This window comes from Malus sylvestris, chromosome 13, assembly GCF_916048215.2.
Source record: "Malus sylvestris chromosome 13, drMalSylv7.2, whole genome shotgun sequence".
Classification (NCBI taxonomy): Eukaryota; Viridiplantae; Streptophyta; class Magnoliopsida; order Rosales; family Rosaceae; genus Malus; species Malus sylvestris.
Window position 1 is genome coordinate 28,818,328 of NC_062272.1, and position 24,218 is coordinate 28,842,545.

The 24,218-nt window shown below is 39.3% G+C and overlaps 1 protein-coding gene, 1 long non-coding RNA gene and 1 pseudogene across 2 annotated transcripts; 1 reads left to right on the top strand and 2 right to left on the bottom strand.

Annotated features, from left to right (window-relative positions):
* Window positions 1-336: 336 nt before the first annotated feature.
* On the bottom strand, window positions 337-4,188 carry LOC126595413 (uncharacterized). The gene is made up of 7 exons (XM_050261719.1): window positions 4,118-4,188; window positions 3,833-4,006; window positions 3,577-3,697; window positions 3,087-3,168; window positions 2,219-2,281; window positions 514-1,902; window positions 337-343 (listed from the first exon to the last, which is right to left on the bottom strand). Exons 6-7 carry the CDS (start codon window positions 1,896-1,898, stop codon window positions 337-339), a joined length of 1,392 nt encoding a protein of 463 aa, XP_050117676.1. The 5' UTR covers window positions 1,899-1,902; window positions 2,219-2,281; window positions 3,087-3,168; window positions 3,577-3,697; window positions 3,833-4,006; window positions 4,118-4,188.
* Window positions 4,189-6,001: 1,813 nt separating this feature from the next.
* On the bottom strand, window positions 6,002-7,449 carry LOC126595415 (peptide methionine sulfoxide reductase A5-like; annotated as a pseudogene).
* A 7,646-nt stretch (window positions 7,450-15,095) lies between these two features.
* Window positions 15,096-21,098, top strand: LOC126596216 (uncharacterized). Its single transcript, XR_007613917.1, has 2 exons — window positions 15,096-15,421; window positions 20,888-21,098. It is a non-coding gene; the product is annotated as an uncharacterized LOC126596216 (long non-coding RNA).
* The last annotated feature ends 3,120 nt before the right edge of the window (window positions 21,099-24,218 follow it).

Consider the following 24,218-nt stretch of genomic DNA (forward strand, 5'->3'; position numbering starts at 1 on the left):
TCATTTAATACCACATGTGCCAAATATCCCTGACAACCCTTCGATAATAATTTCCTCGCCCTTATGGCAGAAATAACTCCATGTCTCACCCCACTTCTCTCGCCCACAAAAGTAACCTCGGGTAATCCAGGACGATAAAAAGTAACTGATTTACCATAACAATCAATATGGGCACGATTATGGTGTAACCAATCGGCCCCTAAAATCACATCAAAATCCACAATATCTAACGGAATAAGATCAGCGGACATAATCACGCCCTCAACCATCACTGGACACCCCAGATACACACTATCCACATAACATTTATCTCCTCTAGGCATGGCAAACTCTAAATCAAATCCTAGAGGTGAAGGGTGAGGTTGGGTTATTTGAGCAAACGTATGAGAAATCACAGAGTGCGTAGCACCACAATCAATCAAAACCTTAGCAAAATGACCAAGAACATTCAACGTACCCATAATCAAGTCTGGATGGTTCTGAGCCTCCTGCAAGGAAATATGATTAATTCGCCCCTGAGCCTGCTGTCGTCCACCTCGGCCTCTATTGCCCTGATTACCTCGTCCCTGAGGATTACGCCCCTGACCTGGCTGACTAAGCTGTCTGGATGATCCTGCACCACCCGTAGCAACTTCCCCCTGACGGGGCTGGCCTCCCTGATGCCACTGCGATCCACCAGCTGGCATAGAGGAATAAGATGAATAACCTCCAAAATCCTGAGAATATCCAGCCTGAGAGTAAGGCTCCTGGGAATACTGATAAGGTCCGGGAGCATACGGAGCAGCATCCCCCTGATAGTGGTAAGCACCACCACGACTCGGCTGGCCATAACCACCCGGTCCAAAACTCTGCTGAACTGGTGCTGGAGGTGGCATGTTAGTCTGCTGCGGTCTCTGCTGACCCTGAGGGCACTGAGAAGCCCGATGTCCCATCTGCCCACACGTAAAGCAAGCACCAGAACCTCTCCTACACTCACCATGGTGACGGAAGTTACAACGGCGACACCATGGAGCGCCAGATCCACCAGCATCCCTCTGACCCTGAAATCTGGGTCCACCAGAAAATCTTCCACCACCTCTCCTCGGGCCAGTAAAACTATATCCCCCACTAGAAGAACTCGAACTCGCTCCACTCTTCTTAAAACTCTGTGTCTGTCGAGGTCCCGGAATAGAGATACCCTTACCTTTGTCATTCTTCTTCTGACCCTCATTCTTGTCCTCGTCATCCTCACTGTCAGGAAGATTATCAGAGTCCTCCATCCTAACCAGAATCTCGAAATACTCATGATAATCAGCGCAGGGGAGTGCATTGGCAAAGGTACGCCACTTCTTCTTAGATCCCAACTTGAAACGTCGAAGCATCTCTCCCTGATTACCAGCGGTATCAGTGTCATAACGAGACAAATCAGTAAACTTTCTATAATACTCATGTGCCGACATATTTCTCTGTTTCAACCTGGTGAATTCCTGCTTCTTACGGTCAATATACTCAGGAGGGACAAATCTCTTCATAAAATGCTCTTTGAACACTTTCCAGTCGGCTGCCGTCTCAGGTGACATATACCTAGCCTGATTCATCCACCATGCTGCTGGTTCACGACCCAGAAACCAAGTGGTGGTCTCCACCCACCTATTAGCAGGGAGATTCCCCTGACTCTGCATCACCTGGAAGGTTTTCTCAATATGATCAAGCCATTTCTCTGCCCCCTCATGACTTTCATTACCCATAAATCGATCTAACTTCAAGTTGTACATGGTCTCCAGAGGTGTCCTCGGAGGAGGGGGAGGACGAATCACATTCTGTAAAGCCTGGGCCATCGCTTCCCCTAACTGAGTAATATCCGGGAAATTAGGTTCAGAAGTACGGCGGGACTCTCTACGCTCTCTACGAGGCGGCATGATTCTGACAGAAAACATCAAAAGATCGTTAAGACATTAACAAATTTACAGGACTGCAACCTAGGCTCTGATACCAAACTGACACACCCTGATCCGGAGGATCCAGGTGTGCTGGCCGTCACGTGGGCGTGACGTAACCATAAGCACGACACGGAAGCGTAATAACAACATAAATCAACAGAATTTCAAACCAAATTCAACATAACCACATACGGACATAACCGGACTAGTTTACAAGTAAACTCATAAGTTCAGAGCATAGGTTATCTGCAGTCAAGTAAGACTAAAATAAGAATACATCACCCTCAGGTGAGTCCTACATGTCCCAAATCTGTCAGAAAGCCGGAAAGGACCTCGTGAGCCAACCACCGCTAAACTAGAACCTGGAGGGGCGCAAAACAAAATGAGTGGGTCAGTAAAACAAATTAGTTTTCCAAAACATTTCATTAAAACAATTATATCCCCTCGCCGTAAAAACCTGTATACTTTCCCAGAAATATATATAACCATATAAAATCTCAAAACTTAAATCTCAAATCTTTAACATTTTCAAGAAACATGCCATGCCATAAATCAAAATATAAATCAGGTGAAATAAGGAATCAATCGGAGACCCTGCAGTTGGTCCTATACGATTAATTCAATAGCTCAATATCTCACTAAGCCGGAGTCACCACAGTGACCTATACGGCCCTACTCTGCACATCACTCGGAACTACGTAAGGTAGTCTATACGATGAAAGGTGTAAAAATACGCTCTAGTGCTTCTCTCATCATATCATCAGCGCGCATAACTAAGATCACCCACTAGTCGGAATCACGCCTAGTGATCTGTACGACTAGCATGTCGGAACCCTCACATGGTCTGTACGACATCCACCTACTTGGATCCAAGGCGAGCGTGCGGTGTGGTGAATAATATAAGCACTAACACCTAGGGTGCAGATTATGAGCTCAACACATCTCAACAACAACAATTCAATGAATAAATGAACTCACCTGACTTACCTGTGCCTCCACAGCACCATGCAATATGTATGCATCATATATCAATCATATAACTCATGTGAAATTCACCTTTTCCAAATAATTCTATGCATGGCATTTTAAAAACGTTTTCTCATATAAATGCATTTTCTGGGAAAACAATAGCATATAGGTAATACGAAAACAAAACTGCCCACTCACTGATAAGTCGACGGGTCGTAACCCCCGTGGCGTCCCTGGATGCGGTCGTCCTCGGGATACGTCTCACCTATATGCGAAACAACTATAAAAACATTAATTTTAAGCATATCACCAATAATTCGAAATAACTTCTCATACGATGCTCAATTTTGGTATATGAATATACCACATCGACCTACTCGACGTCACGAGCGTCGAGAAATTTTTAGAAAAATTTTTGGAAGCCCCACGCGCCCCCATGCGCCACACGTGGCACGGGTCCACGCGCTGGCCACGCGCAGCACGTGCAGCGCACGTGTCATCTTCTTCGCAGGTCTCGCCGGACTGGTTTTCTGGCGGCCGGACTCCGGCCGAACTCCGGCCGAATTTCAAACTCACTGTTCTCCTTCGTTTTTCACCCATTTTCTTCGTATTTTATACCAAATTGAAGCCCTAAGAGTGTACTATCACGTTGGACTAGTTTTAGGGCCTAAAAACTACGAAATCTCACCTTGCAAAAACCAAGGATTCGGCCAAACTTGAAACCTACGATCCCGACGTCCAAAACTCTCCAACGAACGTCCCCGAGCTTCCTTAGGACCTCCTAAAGCTCACCACAAGCTTGAAATCTCCTGAAACACAACATTTTACGTTCGCATGAACAGTACCTCAAAAATGGAGGTTCGGGATTCACATGAAATCGAAGGTTTCACTTCCTAAAACTAGCACCAATGAACTCAGGACGTCAAAACGATGAAGATACATACCTTATTTGCCCCGATCCGCCAAGTTTTGAAGGGTTTTGGTGGTGGTCCGTACGATATGGGTGTGTTTGGGTGTGAGGTCGGGAGAGAGAGAGAGACTGAGAGAGTGATCGAGAGGGAGGAGAGAAAGGGACTGATCTTGTGTGGTCAAACCAATCCACACCATCCAAAATCTCTCTTAAGTCCCTAACCACAAAAATATAAAATCAACTTCCAAAATATTTCTAACTTAAACAACTTCTTAAAAGTTTAGGGACCAAACATTTTCAAAACGTAATACACCCATACCTTGATACCTGACAAGGGCATTTTTGTCCTTTCACATTCCCGCCAAAAGTACCTCCGGGACGGGCTGTGACACATTTAGATTTGAAAAGTTTAAATTTTGAGACTTAAATATAGTTGAAACTATTTAAAATATATAGCAGATATTTAAATGTAAATGAATTTCAATTAATCTGAAGTAGTTCAAGTCTGAGTATCTTAATCAAATGTTTCAAAAACTTAATAAAAAACCCAAAAAGCATAAATGTTTAGTCTACAAAAGTCTAAAATGAGGCATCTAATTCTAATTTTCTCTTAACTAAATCTTATTTGGATAAATTTCAACCGCTCATTAGTGTCTTTCAACACTGAGGGCTCATTTTAGCCCTATAGCCCTCCAAGAAATTAATATTTTAATAAACAGTACCAAACCATATTTCTTACCATCTCCAATTGAAGGGCCAAAAGGTCATAGGTTAAACATAACCATGTGACAGAAAACCATCTCCAACTGAAGGGGCCAAAGGGCCATAGAGCCAAACATAATTTATTATTTTAATTGAATTAATATGGTTACTTAAATTAAACTACCTCAATCATTTTTCGAGATGGAATGTCAACAATTTATTTACAGAACTAAGACAATAAATAACTAGCCTTGATTATATTATTATATTCTTTTTTTGAACAAAACGATATTATCTACACTAAGAGAGGGTGAGCTTAACACCACAATAGACTAACAATAATGTAGTTTAAATTCGTCTTTGACGAGAATCGAACATAAAACCTCTTATTTATGAATAAAGAGATACTTATTTTAAATTAAATAGATTAAATTATGTTAGGGCCAATTAAAAGCACCCAAACACAAAAGATACACAGGTAAAATTGATTCGTGCACACTTGAGGATTTGATTCAAAGAGCTTTTTTCTTTGGGAACTTTAACGAAAAGCACCTGGTACTGTTCACTTTAACGAAAAACCACATTTTTACACTAAAAAGTCAATCCTGGTACTATTCACTTTACCCTTTATTTTGTCCTTATCATTAAAACTCAAAGTTTTCAAGCCCTTTTCATTAGTTTTCCTTTTTTCCTTCCCTTCTTCTTCCTATCGGTTTTCCGAGAGGAAGGGATACCGTCATCCAGTCCACCACCGGCGTCTATTTTCAGATGCCAATCTAGGTTCTTGAAGCTCTATAAATTTCATATGGCCAGAAGAACTAGCAATAAAAGACGCCATGGCTACCCACCTCCCTACAATCCCTCTTCTCCAAACCCAAATCACAATAAACGCCAACCCGCTAAGAAACTGCATTCTTCTTCCAACCCAATTCACAGAATCCCCAATTCCATAACCCCAATTCACAAAACCCTCAATTCTTCAACCGCAGCTCTTTTGCCGACGAACCCACATCTCGAAACCCCAGTAGTAAAGCGTCCAACCTTCGCCTCGTACCTTGACACTCCGGATCTACCTCCGAAAATCAGGCTTTTCTGGGAAATATTGGCGAAAACCCACACCCTTTTTGTTGAGGAACAATTGAAGGAGGGTTGGCTGGGTGGGGTCCACAATCTCTTTGGCCTAACCCTCGGTTGGAGACGGTTTTCATGTCAAAACGGGCTATTTTTAGCCTTATAACCCTTTGGCCAGGTCGGTTGGAGATGGCCTTAGTATGTAGTACCCTTCAAATTCAAATGTACAGCTTGAAATTTCAAATAACAAGCCTGCAAAACTAGATACTACCAACCCTAACATAATGACATTGACAGGATCATACTACATCAATGAACTCAATTGGATTGTCTATTCTAAAGCTTGGGATTCTCAGCAACTAAGGTTTAACATGAACAGGTAGAGATCGATAAAGAACATGTTCGTGTAAAGTTCTAATCTGATGGCCAGCTACAGGTCTCTCAATATGGGCCATCCTTTTTTGATAATCTCATTGATTTTTGCATCAATCTGCCTCTGGATTTTCGGAGGGCAAAGATCTGTAGCATATCCATTCAGTTTTGCAGCCAAATTTGACCTCCCAAGTTCCTCTTCAGGCAAGTTTGCAATTAATTGGAGAAGAAATGGCCTACGCTTCAGCTCAAACTTCTGCATTGCAAAAACATGTCAGCCATGGTGAATCTGAGTCCTGTTTATTCCAAGTCCAGCACAACATTCATTTTGTAGAACCAAGTATACCATACCGAAGTCCAATTTTGGCTTACCATGTTATTATCTCTTTTTCACAGCTCGAAAGAGCTCCATTTCAAAAGATGCTCAAAAACTCTAGAAATATGTGAACAAGAAAGATTGCGAGAAGAAAAAAAGGAATATTGAGTTGTACTTGATGTTCAGGCTTGGCACGATAGGATGATCCCAGAGGTATGATTTGAGTAGTCACACTGCTACTCTTTAACTTAGTTTGCCCCCTCTCTCTTTGCTCACAGCAGCCAATCTAGACTGTTCAGTTCCATTCATAAAAATGATAGATATGTGTATGTATGAAAAAATTCTCACTATTTAGTGACTGCAAAAGATGAGCTAATACGTAAAAATGTTATGCAAGAAAGAGTTACTTGCTGTCACAGCTTTTACTTGTATTGGTTATCCACATCAAGACCTTGCCCAATACTTGCCTATAATCATGACGTGACCACAAAATCTCCAAAAGTTGCTTGAAGCGAATCCGCCTGCAATCATATACAACCTGCACAACATTTATAGAATTACACGTCACAATCATTCAAACAGAACAAATCAACTTGAGTTAAAGATAATGAAGCATATGAAACTGACTACGTAAAGATTGCATATTTGTAAACACACTAAACTTCGCCTACTTGCCTCATTCAATTCCTATACTAAAAAGAAAGGAAAATTGTAGGGATTCACCTTCTCTAATTTTTCTCTAATAAGCAAACTAACGATAATTATCCTACTTGCTCCAAATCTTTATAACAAACAAACAAACAACACTTAGAGATACTTTATTCAATTTGAGCTTAATTAAAACCGCAACCATGAAATTGACCCTAAAAGCAGAAATGGAAAAGATGAAAAAACCATTCCTATAAATCTAAAAGCAAAAGAAAAAAATGGACGAAAGACCTGGATAGACTCGGCATGATCACCCAAGCTTCTGTATCAGGGTTGGTTTTGGATCCGCCAACATAACAAACAGTGGTCCGTACAACCCCATTCAAGCACCCAAAGGCAGTTTCGGAACTCCAAAAGCTTCCTAGAGCGAAAACTGATGTTTTCGAGGACTGGTTGTTTGGTAGGTCTCTTGCAGTTTCAGTGATCCGATCTGGGATCCTGATGCACACTCGTCTCTCGGTCGTAAGAATTGTCAGGAGCATGAACGTTGTGAATAGATGGCTTTGTCTTAAGACAAGACAAGGACTGAAAGAGGAGGGCATAAGACTTTCTATGTTTGGTTAAAAATTATGAGTTGTTATGAAATGAGATAAAATCAAAAGAATTACAATATAATATAGCAAATTGATGTCATATTAATAGTACCCTATTTTTCCAAGTTACAACGTTTTTATTGGATAACTGAAAATTCATTAGCTCCCAAAATTGATCAAGTTCAAAGGCCCAACCCACAACAACCTTCTTCTCATTCAGTTGATTGTATCTGAAAAACAATACACATGATGCCAGAAGTTCGATTAACCGTCTTTTGAGACTCACATGAAACAAAAGAAAATGACGACTGCGTGCCAATGTGACAATGACCAAATACCTCCAATTTTTAAACGAAACTAGACAAGATGAATGTAATTAGCTCTTTGAAAAAATAAAAGTAGAGAAATTGAATACTTGTTGTCTTTGGATGTTTGTCGCTGTGGCAAGTGCTGGAAGTAGAGGTTTCTACGGTGAAGGTTCAAGGAAAATAGGTATTACACTTGGACGTAGATCAATGGTGCCGCACACATCTCAATCTAGTATGACAGGTAGATATTTAAGAATGACATCACGAATTTAGTTTGATCGTGTTCACAACTTCCAATTGTACCAAATTGTCGTCTTCTTCTACAACACGTGCTAAAAAGCCTTCACAACTTTTATCAATAAATGTTTCGCCTTTCCAACAGGGATTAATTTGTGCTTCAGTTTCTGATGTTTGCCAGTGGGGCTGACCACAGAGGTGACAGGTCGTCGGAAAATGACTAAAAGAATAATAATGATGTAGTCGATCCATCTCTTAGATTACATGGAAATCCATGAAATCCATAGAAATAAGATTAACTGGAATTACTGCACTCACACATGACGTAATGGACTTGCCTTGTGGCATTGGGATTCTCTAGACGTACCTCACTAAGGTACCATGTGGTTGAAGTATTTGAACAAACAAGGATAATATGACTGATTGATGGTTAATGTCGTTGACATGATTACGGGTTTGCTATTCTCCTGCATGGTTTGCTCTTAAGTTTCCACGATTTTAATTTATTCGGCTCAGATAGTCATTGTTAATCAATCTATCAGTTACACCGCTAATTAACTCATTTATGATATTTTGATATTGTTCATTACCCTGAAACTATGAACCAGCATTCTGGCACAAAAGTATCACTCCCAAATACTAGCATATGTCCGGTATCAGAAATCATACCGCCTAAATATTGGTTGAAAATTTCTGGATATCGGACAATGTTGTCAATTAGTAGTGCCACGGTAAGCTGATTACAAGTTAGAGCTGCTCATGATTGCTAAGGAACTAGTCTTGCTAGTTGGTTTTGTTAATTCTAGGGAAAATAGTTACTACTAACTGTAGGTAAAACAACTTGTACTTTGGTGCCTATACTCATCGAAATGACAAGTACAACACCAAAAGAAATTATGGGAACTAGTATTGATTGGAGTGTTCTAATTGTCTTGATAAGTGTGTATGTCAATGGTGTCGCTACCTAACTTTTCTATGGTATTCTAGTAATGTCTGTCTCCATGGAATGGTGAACCAATGACCTGGCATTGGTATGATAAACATATTCACAATGTATTTTCAATATAAAGAAATCATACCGCTTAGATACTGGTTCACAACCCCCGAATACAAGACAATCTCGTTCTGATGACAATTAGCGTCACCCAGGTTGACTATTACCTAGGGCACGGTCGGAAGAGTAAGTAAGATTTTTCTAAGAAGGCTGCTCCTACGAGGTGATTTTGTCGCATTTGAGTATACTAACTACTGCCTTTGGTATGTAATTACGAAAACTAGTGTTTGTGAAACTACCCTAAGCTTGAGAATGGGAATCGTGGTTAACTTTACCTCATAATTGTTATGATTGGAAAGACTGACATTGTCGGAAACCAAGTGTGAATGTTCTTCAGTTAAGTGCAACTACTTCAGCACTAACATAGTCACTCGGGACATCTTTGGAAACATCGAGGTGAAGCAAAACCTTGAGGAAATTTTAGGAGATGGCACGAAAAATAAAGATTGCCAAGGATGGAAGCGCTTGTGATTTCCTAACAAAGAAGGGTTGGTAACAATGGTTGGATTGTAGTTATGATTGGTCGGTAAATTTTGTTGTGATGCACAATTATCAATAAGGCTACCTGCTCCAGGGTCAACAAAACGTCTCCATTTCGGGTATTTCCTTGGCAAAAAGGTTCTTCATGTAAAGTCTAGTGGTGGTCGCCAAAGTGTGCTTCTAGAAGGTCGGTTAGTCGTAGAAAAATGTCAGTGATAGTCGTTCCAAGTTGCCCAAATGTCATGAAAAGTTGTCATATTTCGTGTTTGACGAGGTGGCATAATTATGACATTAGAATTCAAGAATCAAGAATGCTTACATCACGTGTGTGATAATAGCGATACCGCCTAACCTATGCTCTGATACCAAACTAACACACCCCGACCCGAAATGTCCACTTGGACACCCGAATCGCGATGTGCTGGCTTTGTCACCTTCCAGGTGTCGGCCAACACATCGCGATTTGGATGTCCAGGTGGACATTCCGGGCCAGGATGTGTCAGTTAAAGAGGAGGAGAGATGTGAGGGAAATGAGTAGAGATAGTATGTAAAAGTGAAAAGAAAGTGAGAATTGATTAAATAATGGAAAGTAATGATAGTGTCTGATGGAGTTGGAAAAGTGGGTTGTCCAAAACCCAAATAAACCATTATTTTAAAGATCCACTTGCACACACCAACCAAAGTGGTCAGTACATGCAATGAAAACAAAACTTTGCACAAAGGCAGATTTCAGTGTCCCAAAAGACCCATGCAGTGGTGCACGCTGCACAAAGAGAAATTTCAAGTTTTGAATTTATCTTGGGTATTTTTACACAATTTCGAACGTAACTTGTTTGTTATAACCCTAAATTGAATTCCATTTGAGGCCATGTGTTCGTGAAAATAAGTACTATTCGAAAATAGTAAAATATGATTGGAAAAGTGAAAGGAAAATTTGAGGTCCACGTGGAAGGCCTACGTGGCATCTCAAGGGCATTTTGATAATTTCACCACTACTGAGAATAAAATACATTAAATCTCGGGACGTGATGTCACAGAAGAAGGGTGGGCTTAGCCTCATAATAGGCTAGCGATAATGTGATTCAATCAGTTGTTTATTAAATATTATTTTCTCTATTTTTAAACACGTTCAAAACATCTTAAGAGAAATGTAATGCCGGTTATAAAAAAGGTTTTTCGGACGCGGATAATAATATGATTAAATTAGTTGTCAAATGATTTTTTTTTAACAAACGATATTATCTACACTAAGAAAGAGAGGGGTGTGCAGGCTGGCAATAATGTGATTCAATCAATTGTTTATTATATATTATTTTTTCTATTCTTAATGTAAATTCTATAGAGACCGATTTTATTATGTGCAATCAACTGTTTTAATTGATTTATGAGGGATTTCTTCGCATGATCTAAGATTATTCATTTACTTTAAATATTTGACTTTCTTTTTTACGCATATAAATACATTTAAAACGTGTGAGTCGCGCGTAATATGTTGTGATTCAAAAAATGCCTTCATAATTTAAATTTGTTTTTTTGTGCTTTTTTTTTAATTAGTAGCTCACAATAGGCTAGAAATAATGTGATTCAATTTCTCTATTTTAAAACACGTTCAAAACATCTTAAGAGGTGTATAATGCCGGTTATAAAAAAGGTATTTCGCATGCTGATAATAATGTGATTAAATTAGTTGTCAAATAATTGTTTTTTTTAACAAACGATATTATCTACACTAGGGGGAGGGGGGGTGGGCTTAGCCACACAATGGGCTAGCAATAATATGATTCAATTAGTTGTTTATTAAATATTATTTTCTCTATTTTTAAACACGTTCAAAACATCATAAGAGGCGTGTAATGCCAGTTATAAAAAAGGTCTTTCGCACGTGGATAATAATGTGATTAAATTAGTTGTCAAATGATTGTTTTTTTTTAATAGACGATATTATCTACATTAAGGGGAGGATAATGGGCTTAGCCTCACAATGAGCCATCAATAATGTAATTGAATAAGTTGTTTATTAAATATTATTTTCTCTATTTTTAAACATGTTCAAAATATCTTAAAAGGCGTGTAATGCCGGTTATAGAAAGGTCTTTCGCACGCGGATAATATTGTGATTAAATAGTTGTCAAATGATATTTTTTTAAAGAGTAAACTGTCATTTAACCCCCTAAACTATCACGTGAGTTTCAATTTCCCCCCTAAACTATTTTTTCAGCCAATTGACCCCCTAAACTATGTTAAAGTGGCCAATTAACCCCCTACCGTTAAGTATCTTTAACTCCATCCAATTTTATGTTAGAAAGTGTCATGTGCTTGGCACATGACCACCTTTTTACATTTTATGTCTAAATCTTTACAAAGAAAACATATAAAACAAATATTAAAAAAAAAAAACATACAAACCCTAAACTTAATCATTCAAAATAATAGAAAAAGTAAGGCTTTTTATATTAACACCCCATAAAATGTTGAATGCACCCATATTAAAATTTAATATTAAATGACTTATTTACTCTACTATGCAATGACAATTTTGACCTTGTTAGGTTTTAAAAAAAAAATTATAAATACACCCCAAATCACTTTTAGCGTATTATTTATCTTCTCAACTATCAAAACTCTCTCATCCTCCATTGTTGAACAAAACCTTAATCAATGAAACTACAAACATGTTGATTGAGAAAAATTGTTTTTGACGAATGAAACACGAAATCGATGTTTCTGAAGCTTCACATGAGGTAAGACTTCACATTTTTCATTGTTTTAGTGATTTCGATGACATCGATAATTATTTAATCTTGCGTTTGCTGCATTATTTAAACTTATATATTCATATTCATATTCATATTCATCTTTTAGGGTTCATATTGAAAAATAATGCAGCAAACGCAAGATTAAATAATTATCGATGTCATCGAAATCACTAAAACAATGAAAAATGTGAAGTCTTACCTCATGTGAAGCTTCAGAAACATTGATTTCATGTTTCAATCATCAAAAACAATTTTTCTCAATCAACATGTTTGTAGTTTCATTGGTTAGGATTTTGTTCAACAATGGAGGATGAGAGGGTTTTGATAGTTGAGAAGATAAATAATATGCTAAAAGTGATTTGGGATGTATTTATAATTTTTTTTTAAACCTAATAAGGTCAAAATTGTCATTGCATAGTGGAGTAAATAAGTCATTTAATATTAAATTTTAATATGGGGTGCTTTCAACATTTTGTGGGGTGTTAATTTAAAAAGCCTTACCTTTTCTATTATTTTGAATGATTAAGTTTAGGGTTTGTATGTTTTTTTTTTTTAATATTTATTTTATATGTTTTCTTTGTAAAGATTTAGACATAAAATGTAAAAAGGTGGTCATGTGCCAAGCACATGACTCTTTCTAACAGAAAATTGGATGGAGTTAAAGATATTTAACGGTAGGGGGTTAATTGGCCACTTTAATATAGTTTAGGGGGTCAATTGGCTGAAAAAATAGTTCAGGAGGGAAATTGAAACTCACGTGATAGTTTAGGGGGTTAAATGACAGTTTACTCTTTTTTAAATAAACAATATTATCTACACTAAGGGGGAGAGGGGTTGGCGTAGCCTCACAATGGGCTAGCAATAATGTGATTCAATCAGTTGTTTATTAAATATTATTTTCTCTATTCTTAATGTAAATTTTATAGAGACCGATTTTATTATGTAAATTCAGCTACTTTAATTGATTTATGAGGGGTTTCTTCTAGCATGATCTAAGATTATTCATTTACTTCAAATATTTGACTTTTGTTTTGTCAATCTACGCATATAAATACATTTAAAACATATAAGTCACGCATAGCACGCTCTGATTCAAAAAATGTCTTTTGCACGTGCGTGAGCGCGTGCATGAAGGCTAGTTATATATGAATCAAAATAATGAGTTCAGTACATTGAACTTAAGAATTGTAATTACTAACTTAAAATTTTAGGCAACTATAGAAGTTTAATTCTTATAAAATTAGAATTGGACTCAATTTTCTAGCTTACTGTACTAGGCTTAAGACTTGTAACTCAGATGGATTTTTTTCTAAGGGTTTTTATCACAAATGGTCCCTGAAATTAACCCTCACCATCAAGATGGTACTTGAAATAAAAAATCAATCAATGTAGTCCCTAAAAATAGATGTCGCAAATCAATGTGGTCATTCCGTCACAATTCTATTAAAAATTCGTTAAATGTTGATGTGTCACATGAATGGGCCCCACAAGATTTACAAGTTTTTATCACAAATAGCGGAAGGATTATATGAATCCATGTAGTCCTTAAATATAGGTGTCGTAAATCAATATAATCCTTCCGCTACAATTTTACAAAAAAAATTGTTATGTGCTGATGTGGGTTTAATAATTTATTAAAAAAGTTATCTAATTATCGTTTTGCACAATGGAATTTTTTTTTTCTTATAGTAGGGTCTAAAAGGAACAAGGCTTAACCAAGGACTAAGAGGGGGTTGGAAATAGTTTTCAACCAACAATGGACGCACCTCCGTTATAACCTCATTATCTCAAGGCATACCTCATTGTTCTTTGCATCACTAGACCACCAGGGAAGCATCGGACCAGCTCTCCAAGATTAAGGTTGTGAGGATGTTGATCGCCTAAATGTTAATGGTGATGTCCCATAAGTTGTTGCCAATGGGCCAAGTTGTCACCAAAGGTGATCTCGATCCAGGTTTAATTTGGTAGAGGGTGTTGAAGTGTATAAAGATGGGTGTATTGAGATTTATGTTTATTTTTATTTTTATTTTTTTAGAGAATAGAGAGCGAAAGAGGTATAAAAATGTGGACTGAGATCAGAGGTGATTGAATGACTGGGTTTTTGGGTTGACAATTTTTTTATTAACTATTAAATTATTATGCCTATTTGTAATTGTTTAAATTTAATTAGACATGTGTGACCCATTTATTTGTAACATAAGCACATAATAGAATTTTGGCATAATTGTGAAGGAATGACATTGATTTGAGACACTTACTTGCGGGAATACATTGATCAATTTCGATTTTAGGGACCATTTTGATATCGTGAGTCAATTTCAGGGACCATTTTGATGTCCTGAGTCAATTTCAATGACCATTTGTGAGAAAAAGGACTTAGGGGTCCATTTATGTGCCTTATCAGCACTTAACAGAGTTTTTAACAAAATTATGACGAAATGACAACATTGATTTGCAAAACTTATTTTTAGGGATCACATTGATTGATTTTCAATTTTAGAGACCATCTTAATAGTGAAGGTCAATTTCAAGGACCATTTATGATAAAAATTCTTTTTCTAACCCAACAATATATTTAGCCAATTTCTAAGGTGCAGACGTACTTTTCCGAACCTTGCGTGCGGACAAAATGTGAACCATTGGATTTGATTTCAATGGTTGAAAACAAATCCACCAAAGCAAGCTTAGTGTGCAACCATCTCATAATAAATTTGAGTTTTGGGTCCTAAAAACCCGTATTATTCAATAGTAAACCTCAGAATTTTTGGGAAATCCCTAGTGCTCCTCTCTCGATTATCCCTCTTTCATCTTTCTCTATTAACTCTCTGCTCTACATCGCACCCTTACAGCTGGAAATCTCAAATTTCGTTCACGCCGACGTCGTCTCCATCACCGACGCAAGCTCAAGTCTAGCGTCGTCATCTTTTCTCTTTGTTCTCATCTCTTCCCTTTCTCGCTCTGCTTATCTCGATACCTCTCCATCTCCCAGTCCAACTTCCTCGACTATGGCTTCCATGGCGATAGGAGATGCAACGTCGCAGGGTTTTCCAGACTCCCATTGTCAGCCTTCATGCCGCCACTGCCAGGTAAAACCACCACTCACCCTCCACTGCAATTGCAGACTTTCAGTCTCTCGGTAGTTTACGGGGAAAATTCAATTTATTTATTTTTGTTCATTTGGTTTCAATCTTCCTTTTCGTCCCGATGTTCTGGACATCCATCTCTGAGAATCAAATTGTCTCGCCGTTGGGATATTCATATAACAGATGTATAAATTGAAATTTGCTAGGATTTGTGGTCTCTGTGGAATTTGATTTTGAGGAAGATCTAATTTCCTAATTGTAATATGGGTTGGTCTAAAGATTTTTGAGGCCTAGGGCAAGTTAAAAAATGTGTCATCACTTTATATAAGAAAATTATTTGTTTTCACACGTAAGACATTGATAACATTATACTTAGAAAATAACGTTAAACTTAATAATTTAGAAACACAGAAAAACTAATTTATTTTGTATCGTGAGAAGGAAACAAAAAAACTTCGAGTTTACAAGTTTTGTTTTCCATCTGAACTTTTAAAGTGTTTTTGTATAAATTGTGAGGTGTTTTTTCTTATTTACTAACCTTGTCAATATGGGATTAAAAAAATAATGATGTTTATGAGTCTTTAATTGATATGTATAAGTAATAAATGGGTACTAAATTAAACTTTTTGATGACACATCATATGATTTGCAAATTTGATCTAAAAATTTGGTCAACACATTACTCTTTGTTGAAGATTTGACTTGAATCGGAACAAATGTTTAAAGATAATAACCCACATAGTTACTAGCTACTAATTAAAAATAAATTAACAACCAAACAAAAATTCGTAAAAATTGAAAAGGATAAACATGCACTTAGCATTTGGAACTTAGGGCCTCTCGTTAATTTTAAACAACAAAAACCATTGATTCTAATTAAACTTCTTGATCATTTAGCAAAATTTAATATATTTTTACTCTTGTGAAAAGTAAATTGTAAAAATTGAAAGGTAAATAAGCACACATGATGTTTTGAACCCAAGACCTCCTCATTAATTTCAAACAACAAAACCACCAGTTCTAGTTAAATTTCTTTGTCATTGAACCAAATTTTATAAATTACACTCTTATGAAAACGTATATAAATATACCACCCTTGACACACCCTGACTATGGAGGTCAAAGCATGCTAGCCATCACCGGAAGGTGACGTAACCATAAGAGTAAGTGATGTGAAAAAGTGATTGAATTAAAACCGAACTAGGACTAATTTAAACTAAACAGTGAAAGAGTGTGTGGTCGTGAGAAGAACCCACTACAATTATTCAGAGCATAATAGATAGTACGACTACAGTAAAGTAGTCAAAGTAGTTAAAGTACACTTATTACACAACAATGGATAATTTCATATTTTAAACAAAGCTAATATCAAAACTGTCGGAGGTTCATCGAATGCCACAAAGAGTACAGCTAACCAGGTCTTGGAGGGGCAAAAAAAAAAACCTTTATTTTGAACATAGTAACCTCTCACTGTAAAACAAGTATAGTTTCCGTAAAACATACTACGTAAGTATGTAAATAAAAGTACAATAGCAATACAACCAGAAATATGCCAAGTCATGATATATCAAATGTCGCAGTAATATAATAATGTGATAATCAAGTATAACCAAGTGCTTATCCATCTAAGCTGACATATGAGTTTGTACAGATAATTTCTGACACGAAGGACTGGGTGTAATCAATATGCTCTAGTACTACGATCACTTGAAGGTTGGTGCCGAAGCACGGCCACATACAAGTCAGAATTGTCTAATACAATATATACGACATGACTGGCACCTAACTTGGATCCAAGGTGAGCAAACGGTGTAGATGTGAACATACACATGAAGGACTGGCCCTGGCCCTGGGGCAAGTACTAACACCGGGGTATAGCAATGATGAGCATGTACAAATATGTATGAATGTCATGTGTAACATCCCACATCGTCCAAGGGTGAGGATCTTGTAAGCCTTATATGTATATTCCCATTTCTACCTAGCACGAGGCCTTTTGGGAGCTCACTGGCTTCGGGTTCCATCAGAACTCCGAAGTTAAGCGAGTTCGCACGAGAGCAATCCCATGATGGGTGACCCACTGGGAAATTCTCATGTGAGTTCCCATAAGCAAAACCGTGAAGACATGGTCGGGCCCCAAAGCCGACAATATCATGCTACGACGGAGTCGAGCCTGGGATGTGGTGGAGCTCGAGTCGAGATGTGACAATTTGGTATCAGAGCCAATCCCTGGTCGGAAGTGTGCCAACGAGGAAGTAGGGCCTTTAAGGGGGTGGATTGTAACATCCCACATTGCTTAGGGGTGAGGATCTTGTAAGCCTTATATGTATATTCCCATCTCTACCTAGCATGAGGCCTTTTGGGAGCTCACTGGCTTTGGGTTCTATCGGAACTCCGAAGTTAAGCAAGAGCAATCCTATGATGGGTGACCCACTGGGAAGTTCTCGTGTAAGTTCTCAGAAACAAAACCGTGAGGGCATGGTCGGGGCCTAAAGCAGACTATATCGTGCTACGGCGGAGTCAAGCCTTAGATGTGGTGGAGCCCGGGTCGGGATGTGACATCATGACAGTAATATCCCAACCATATATCAGCATTTATTACATATAATATCACAATAACAATACTTGGCAATATAAGCGTAAAAATGGAGTAAATACGCATTTATGGAAACTATAATTATGTATAGATATAAAAACAAAATGCCCACTCACAAATACGTCGTTGGATTGTAGCCTCCGAGCCTTGCCTGACCCGTATGTCCTCGAGATACGTTTCCCTTATATGTGAAATAACTATTTTAAATTAATTAATAACACATATGGAAACTTAAATAAAACCCCCAGAGTTTGCTCAAACCTAGGGTTTAAATATACAAAATCGATCTACTTGATGTCGCAGACCTACACAAATTGACAGAAGGTAAAACGGAGGCCGGACGTGCCCTCATGCACCGCCTAGGGCATGGCCATACGCGCCACCACGCACAGGCAGAGGCTGATGGAGGCCCTAATGGTTGTTAAGAATATTCCGTTAAAGTGACGGAATATTCTGTTAAATAGTAATGCCGTCACCTGATGCCGTTAGGATATTCTGTTAGAGTTGACGGAATATTCCGTCTTCTTCTGCGGTGGTCCTCGCCGGTCGCCACTATCTGAACTCGCTAGATTCTAGAAAAAGTCACCGACTTCTGGGAAAATTTTCTAAATTTCATAACTTGCTCATTTCTCAACCATTTTTCACAAAATTTATATGGAAATGAAGCTTATGAGGAGTAGAACAAGATTATACCTCTTAGAAGTCCAAAAAGTGGACAGAAGTAGCCTAAAAAGCCTTGAAAGGTACGGTCAAAACTGGAACTTCTCGAAACCGGGTTGTTTCTTGTCAAAGTTTCCTCAAACTTGTCCTAGGAGCCTTAGGGAGTTGTAAAAGAGCTTCCTTGACCTTCAAAACTCTTTGACTCAGCCCGCTGACCTCAAACTCACCAAGTTCGGACCTTCCGAGTTCGACATCCAAAACTCGATCAAATCACGATCTGGTTACACAGTTGCGTTCGTAGTGGTGAGGGGAGTTCGACCATGTAGTTTTCAGGTCATGTTGGTGAGGTTTAGTGTTTGTTTGAGTGAGTTGTAGAGTGAGAGAGCTCGGCGAGGGAAAGAGAGAGAGAGAGAAGAGAGAGAGAGTGTGTTCGACCATGTAGCACCGATTTGATCGTCGAGGTTTCATGCCATTTTAAGGTTCAGAAAGGTATCTAGTCTCTTTCCTTAGTCATTTAGCATGATTTCGGTTGAAGTTTAACGTGAGAAAACCCCGGAAAAATCGAATCCCGAGTTGGTCACTATTCATCAACTTTTAAACAAAAGGTTTTCTATGAATTTCAAGACCATAGTGAGCTTTAGAACGTCCTCACGATGCTCGAAGTGCAGCGTTGAGGTATTTTGGACATCGGGGAGCAGTAGAACGGAGTTTCACTTTTAGCCAGATTATCGAGCTTTCTCCGGTGAAATGCCGTGAGTTTTAAGGCTTAAAAGTGGTAAGGTTTGGTTCCTTACTTCCTGAGCTTGATTTTGGCTTTTGTTTCATGAGATTTGGTGAAGAAATGACGAAGATATATCGATTTGAAAAATGCCCAGTTTCCCGACGAGTTGCAGCAGTGACGGCGAAGAACCCCGGCGAACCCAAGGTAAAAGATGACACGCGCGGCGCGTGGCCTGCGCGTAATCGTGCGTCTGGCAGTGCCTTGGCCGGTGCGTGGCGGCGCGTGGGGCTTCGAAAAATTATTCTAAAAATTTGGGGATGATCCTGAGGTTGTGTAGATCATTGTGGTATATTCATATACCAAATTTGAGCTATGTATGAGAAGTTATTAGCTAGTTTTGTCTATGTGCTTTAAAATAACATTTTTATAGTTTATTCGCACATAGGTGAGACTTATCCCGAGGACGAGGGTCTCCACGGGCGAATCGGGGGCTACGACCCTTCGACTTATCACTGAGTGGGCTTTTGTTTTCAATATATAATTTTATACTTGATATATTTCCCATAAATGTGTTTTAATTGAAAGTATGCTTTGAAATAATATGCCAAATGCCTTTATTTTCTAAATATGCATTTCATGGTTGCATATATATATAATTATGGTGCTGTGGAGGCATAGGTAAGTTCAGGTAAGTTATGTTTGGTATATGTGAACTACGAACGGCTTGATCCTTGTTTAGGGTACGTAGGCAGCCTAACGAAATGTTAGGTGCAGCCGTACACTATATGAGATGAAATGAATGACATATAAGTTAATTTGAGGAATTGAGAAGTGTGATGAACATCATTTGGTTAGCTATGTGAGATGTGATTGAGAAACGATAGCTCATAACCTGCACTAGGGTGATTGTGATTTAGCCAAAGAGAGTTGGCACAGGCCTGTCCCGCACCATATGCTCACATTGGATCCAATTTCACAGTCTTGTCGTATATACCACTATAAGTGGTTCCGACTCGTAGGTGACTGACGTATTATCGCACAGATAGTATTGAGAAAGTAGAATTGAGCATAATTGTATCTCACCCAATCTTGTCATACAGACCCTTTTTAGTGGTTCCGACTTATGTGCAATATATTCCCGTATAGGTCATAGTAGTGACTCCAGTTAGATTGAGTTTGAGCTATGAATTCAGCCGTACAGACTACCACAGGAGTTCCGGCTAACATATCATATTTCTATGAAATTAAACTTACCTGGATAGCTTACTTTGTTATATCTTGGCATGGCTTATATATTTATGAGTATAATTATGTGAAGCATAAACTAAATTGTTATGATTTCAGATATATATATATATGTATATGCTTACATTTTGATTCTGGGAAAATAATACATGTCTTACAGCGAGGGGTTAGATATGTTGATAAATGAAATGATTTTGTAAAACATTTGTTTTTGCCCACTCATTTTTTCTGTTTTGCGCCCCTCCAGGTTTTAAGTAAGATTGCTGTTGAAGGCTCAGAGGACGTCGGCAGTTCTGACTTGTTCATATAATAGTAGGACATTCCTGGTACCATATAACTAGTACTTGTCCTACTGGACTGCACCTAGACTTTATGCTCTAACTAGGAGTGTTACTGTTGTACTTAACTTCTACCACTTTCTGTTTAGAAGTGCACACTAGTAGTATGGTTTTTAATTATTCGTATGTTTGCTATATTTATCGCTTCCGCACTGTGCACATGGCTACGTCACTCTCACGTGACGGCCAACATGCCTTAACCTTGGTTGGGGTGTGTCACTAAAGGTCGGCCACACCTTTTCTCCCCTATATATTGGCTCCCATTTTCACCAAAACGGGGTGGGACACTCTTACAAAAATCCCAAAATTCTCTAAACGAGTTCTCTCTAAATTCTAACTTTGGCATCGGAGGTTCTTCAGCCAAAGCCCCCCCATTCATCGCGGGCGCGTGAGGCTTTTGGCCTTGACCTAAGGTGTTAATTATTTTGTAGGTGTAATTTTGTCCAAGAAGAAGAAGGCGGAAATTTGCATCCACAAATTGGTGCTTTTATTGAGAGAAGAAATCCACACTCGTAGAAGACTCTTGCATAAAAAGGTTTTTCTCTATTTTTTAGTCCATTTGTATTTTTTCATACGTTCTTATTATTAGAATTTTTTATTTTGCAAAGGTTCTTTGATAAAACGTAAAAGAGAAATACAATGGCTAGAAATTTAGAAAACTTCACGAGTGAAAATTCCAATATTCAAGAAATGGGACCGCGACGATCCACAAGACTAAATGTGATCCTAGGAGTGTCACCACCACCACGAGGTTTCACCACGGGAACCACCGCGATGGTCATTATGTTCCCCGCGATGGTCATTATGGTGGCCACCCATGGCTAGGTCCATGGCACCATTACCACGGCCCAAGTCGTGCCACCAAAGCAAGCCCAAGCCATGCACCCACGTGCGCCACACGGCGAGCAGCCCACTCTCATCGAGTAGCCTGCTCTCGACGAGCAATTTACTCTTGTGGCCCAGCCTGGTCCCGCCGAGTAGCTCACTCTTGTGGCCCAACTTGTTTCCGCAGCCCAGTCTACTCCCGTGGCCTTCCAAGCAGCCCAAATTAATCCAAGACTAGTTCAACAATCCCAGCTTTAAATTATGGGCCTACAATCGAACTAAGTGCATTCTGACCACGTTTCTCCCCAGATTTGACATTTCCCAACTTAAATCTCGTGCCCGGAGTCTACCACCTTTCCACTGCTCAAGAAGGCACATTCCTTCCAAGCTCTTCTAATCCAAATGGCGAAAACCACTTGTCTCGACAGGTTATAGAGTTGACGAGCGCCCTAGCACAGCAGACGACTTTGGTGAACCAGCTCTTGTAGCGCACCAAGATGCAACGTGCCCCAAACGAAGTGTCCCAAAGTAGGACAAGGGCAGACGAAGAACCTCTCCAACAATGTCCCTGCGGGCAGCCACTCAACCAGCTAAGAACCAAGTGTTTAGGCAGAGTACAGTCCTGATTAGGCCTTGAGATAATGTTTACTCTCGTCTTAGCGTGCGGAGGAGCGTGCATTCTCGATTAGGCCTATGGGCGAGCATACACTCATTGTTGGGGTCGCATTTCGATAATCAACATGAGCAACCTTCCAAGCGAAGTGTTCATTCGCGACTAGGCCTTCAAGGAACATCCTCCATATCACATCGAAGTAGGCAGCACGACGGACGGAGAGAAACAGTCACTCAATCTGACTCAAGCTCAACCAGCAGCCTGCGAAGAACTCGCTTGCTTGCTAGGAACGCACCACATGCACCACAGCCGTGGCATAGACGAGCCAAACAAATGAAAGAGCAGCCTAGACCAGCAGGTCAATGCTGGAGGCAGCTGAGAGTTCTGTTACCCCAACAAAGGTAAATTCAGGAAGAAGTAGAAAAGCTTCTGACCAAGCGATTGCGTGATTTCCAATTCAACAAGGTCATTAACAAGGAACTACGACGAGATATGACCAACATAAGCAGGTCACCATTCATGAACAAGATTGAGCAGGTAAAGCCTCCACGCGAGTTCAGCATGCCATATTTCATATCTTTCAAAGGGGATGGAGACCCGGAGAGACACTTAGAGAACTACCGAAGCGCAATGATCCTCTATTGAAACAACAATGATCTCATGTGCAAGATATTCACCACCACGCTACAAGGCGAGGCGCATGATTGGTTCTACACCCTGCGGCCACAATCTATCTGGAGTTTTGACAAATTTTCTTTGGTTTTCACCAAAGAATATTCATCATATCGCTTGATCAAGAAGAAGTCCGACCACTTGTTCAAAGTCAAGAAGAACCTAAAAGAATCGCTTTGCGACTATATGAAGAGGTTCAAAATAGAGAAGGCAAAGATAGTCGAATGCAATGACTCGATAGCTAGAGCAGCTTTCTAAAACAGACTTCTAGCAGACCATCCGCTATTGGGAAAATTGATCATGAAAGAAGATCTAACTCTGGCACTCTTTTGCTCTGGCAGAGAAGCATACACTTTGGTATGAGGCTCGTCGATGCACATTCAAGGACTTGAATGAGTAACTGACATCACTTCCCTACTATCCAAACTGGAAGCAGCGGATGACTTATTCGCATGTTTGACGAAATCTGAAGCAACAATAAGCTCTACCATCATAAGAGAAGAGCTGGGGGCCCGACTACCTGTATTTCACAATTCAAAACCTCTCCTCGATGCTACCAGAAATTCAAAAGCTAACTTTGGCGATAGTTGTTGCAACTTGGAAACTCAAGTCTTACCTTTAGAAGCACGCAATCATCATCATGACGTACTATTCTGTAGAATCTAGACGCGATGATAAAGCTGTAAACATTGGCGAATTGGCGATAATTGTTGCAACTTGGAAACTCAAGTCTTACCTTTAGAAGCACGCAGTCAACATCATGGCGCACTATTCCGCCTAATCCAGACGCGATGATAATGGCGTAGACACTGGTGGATGGCAAAATTTTCTGATGATCATAATAACTCAGCCCAAAAAGCGTGCCAATGGAAGATAAACACTAGGAGGACACACTTATAAACAAGTTTTGTCCTCGTCACCCCAAAGGATTTTACGTAGGAGTAACATGTACCAGTAGTTGAACACCATATCCGGCTATGTGTCACACACTCCCAGCCGACCCTTGCTCCATAATTCAACTCTAGAGTGGCCCAATACTGGCAGTTGAGCATCTCTTGGTCCAGCTCCACAGCTCCCTACCGCGCATTCACGCCTAGCCTAGGCGACACAATAGGGCGGCCCAACAAACC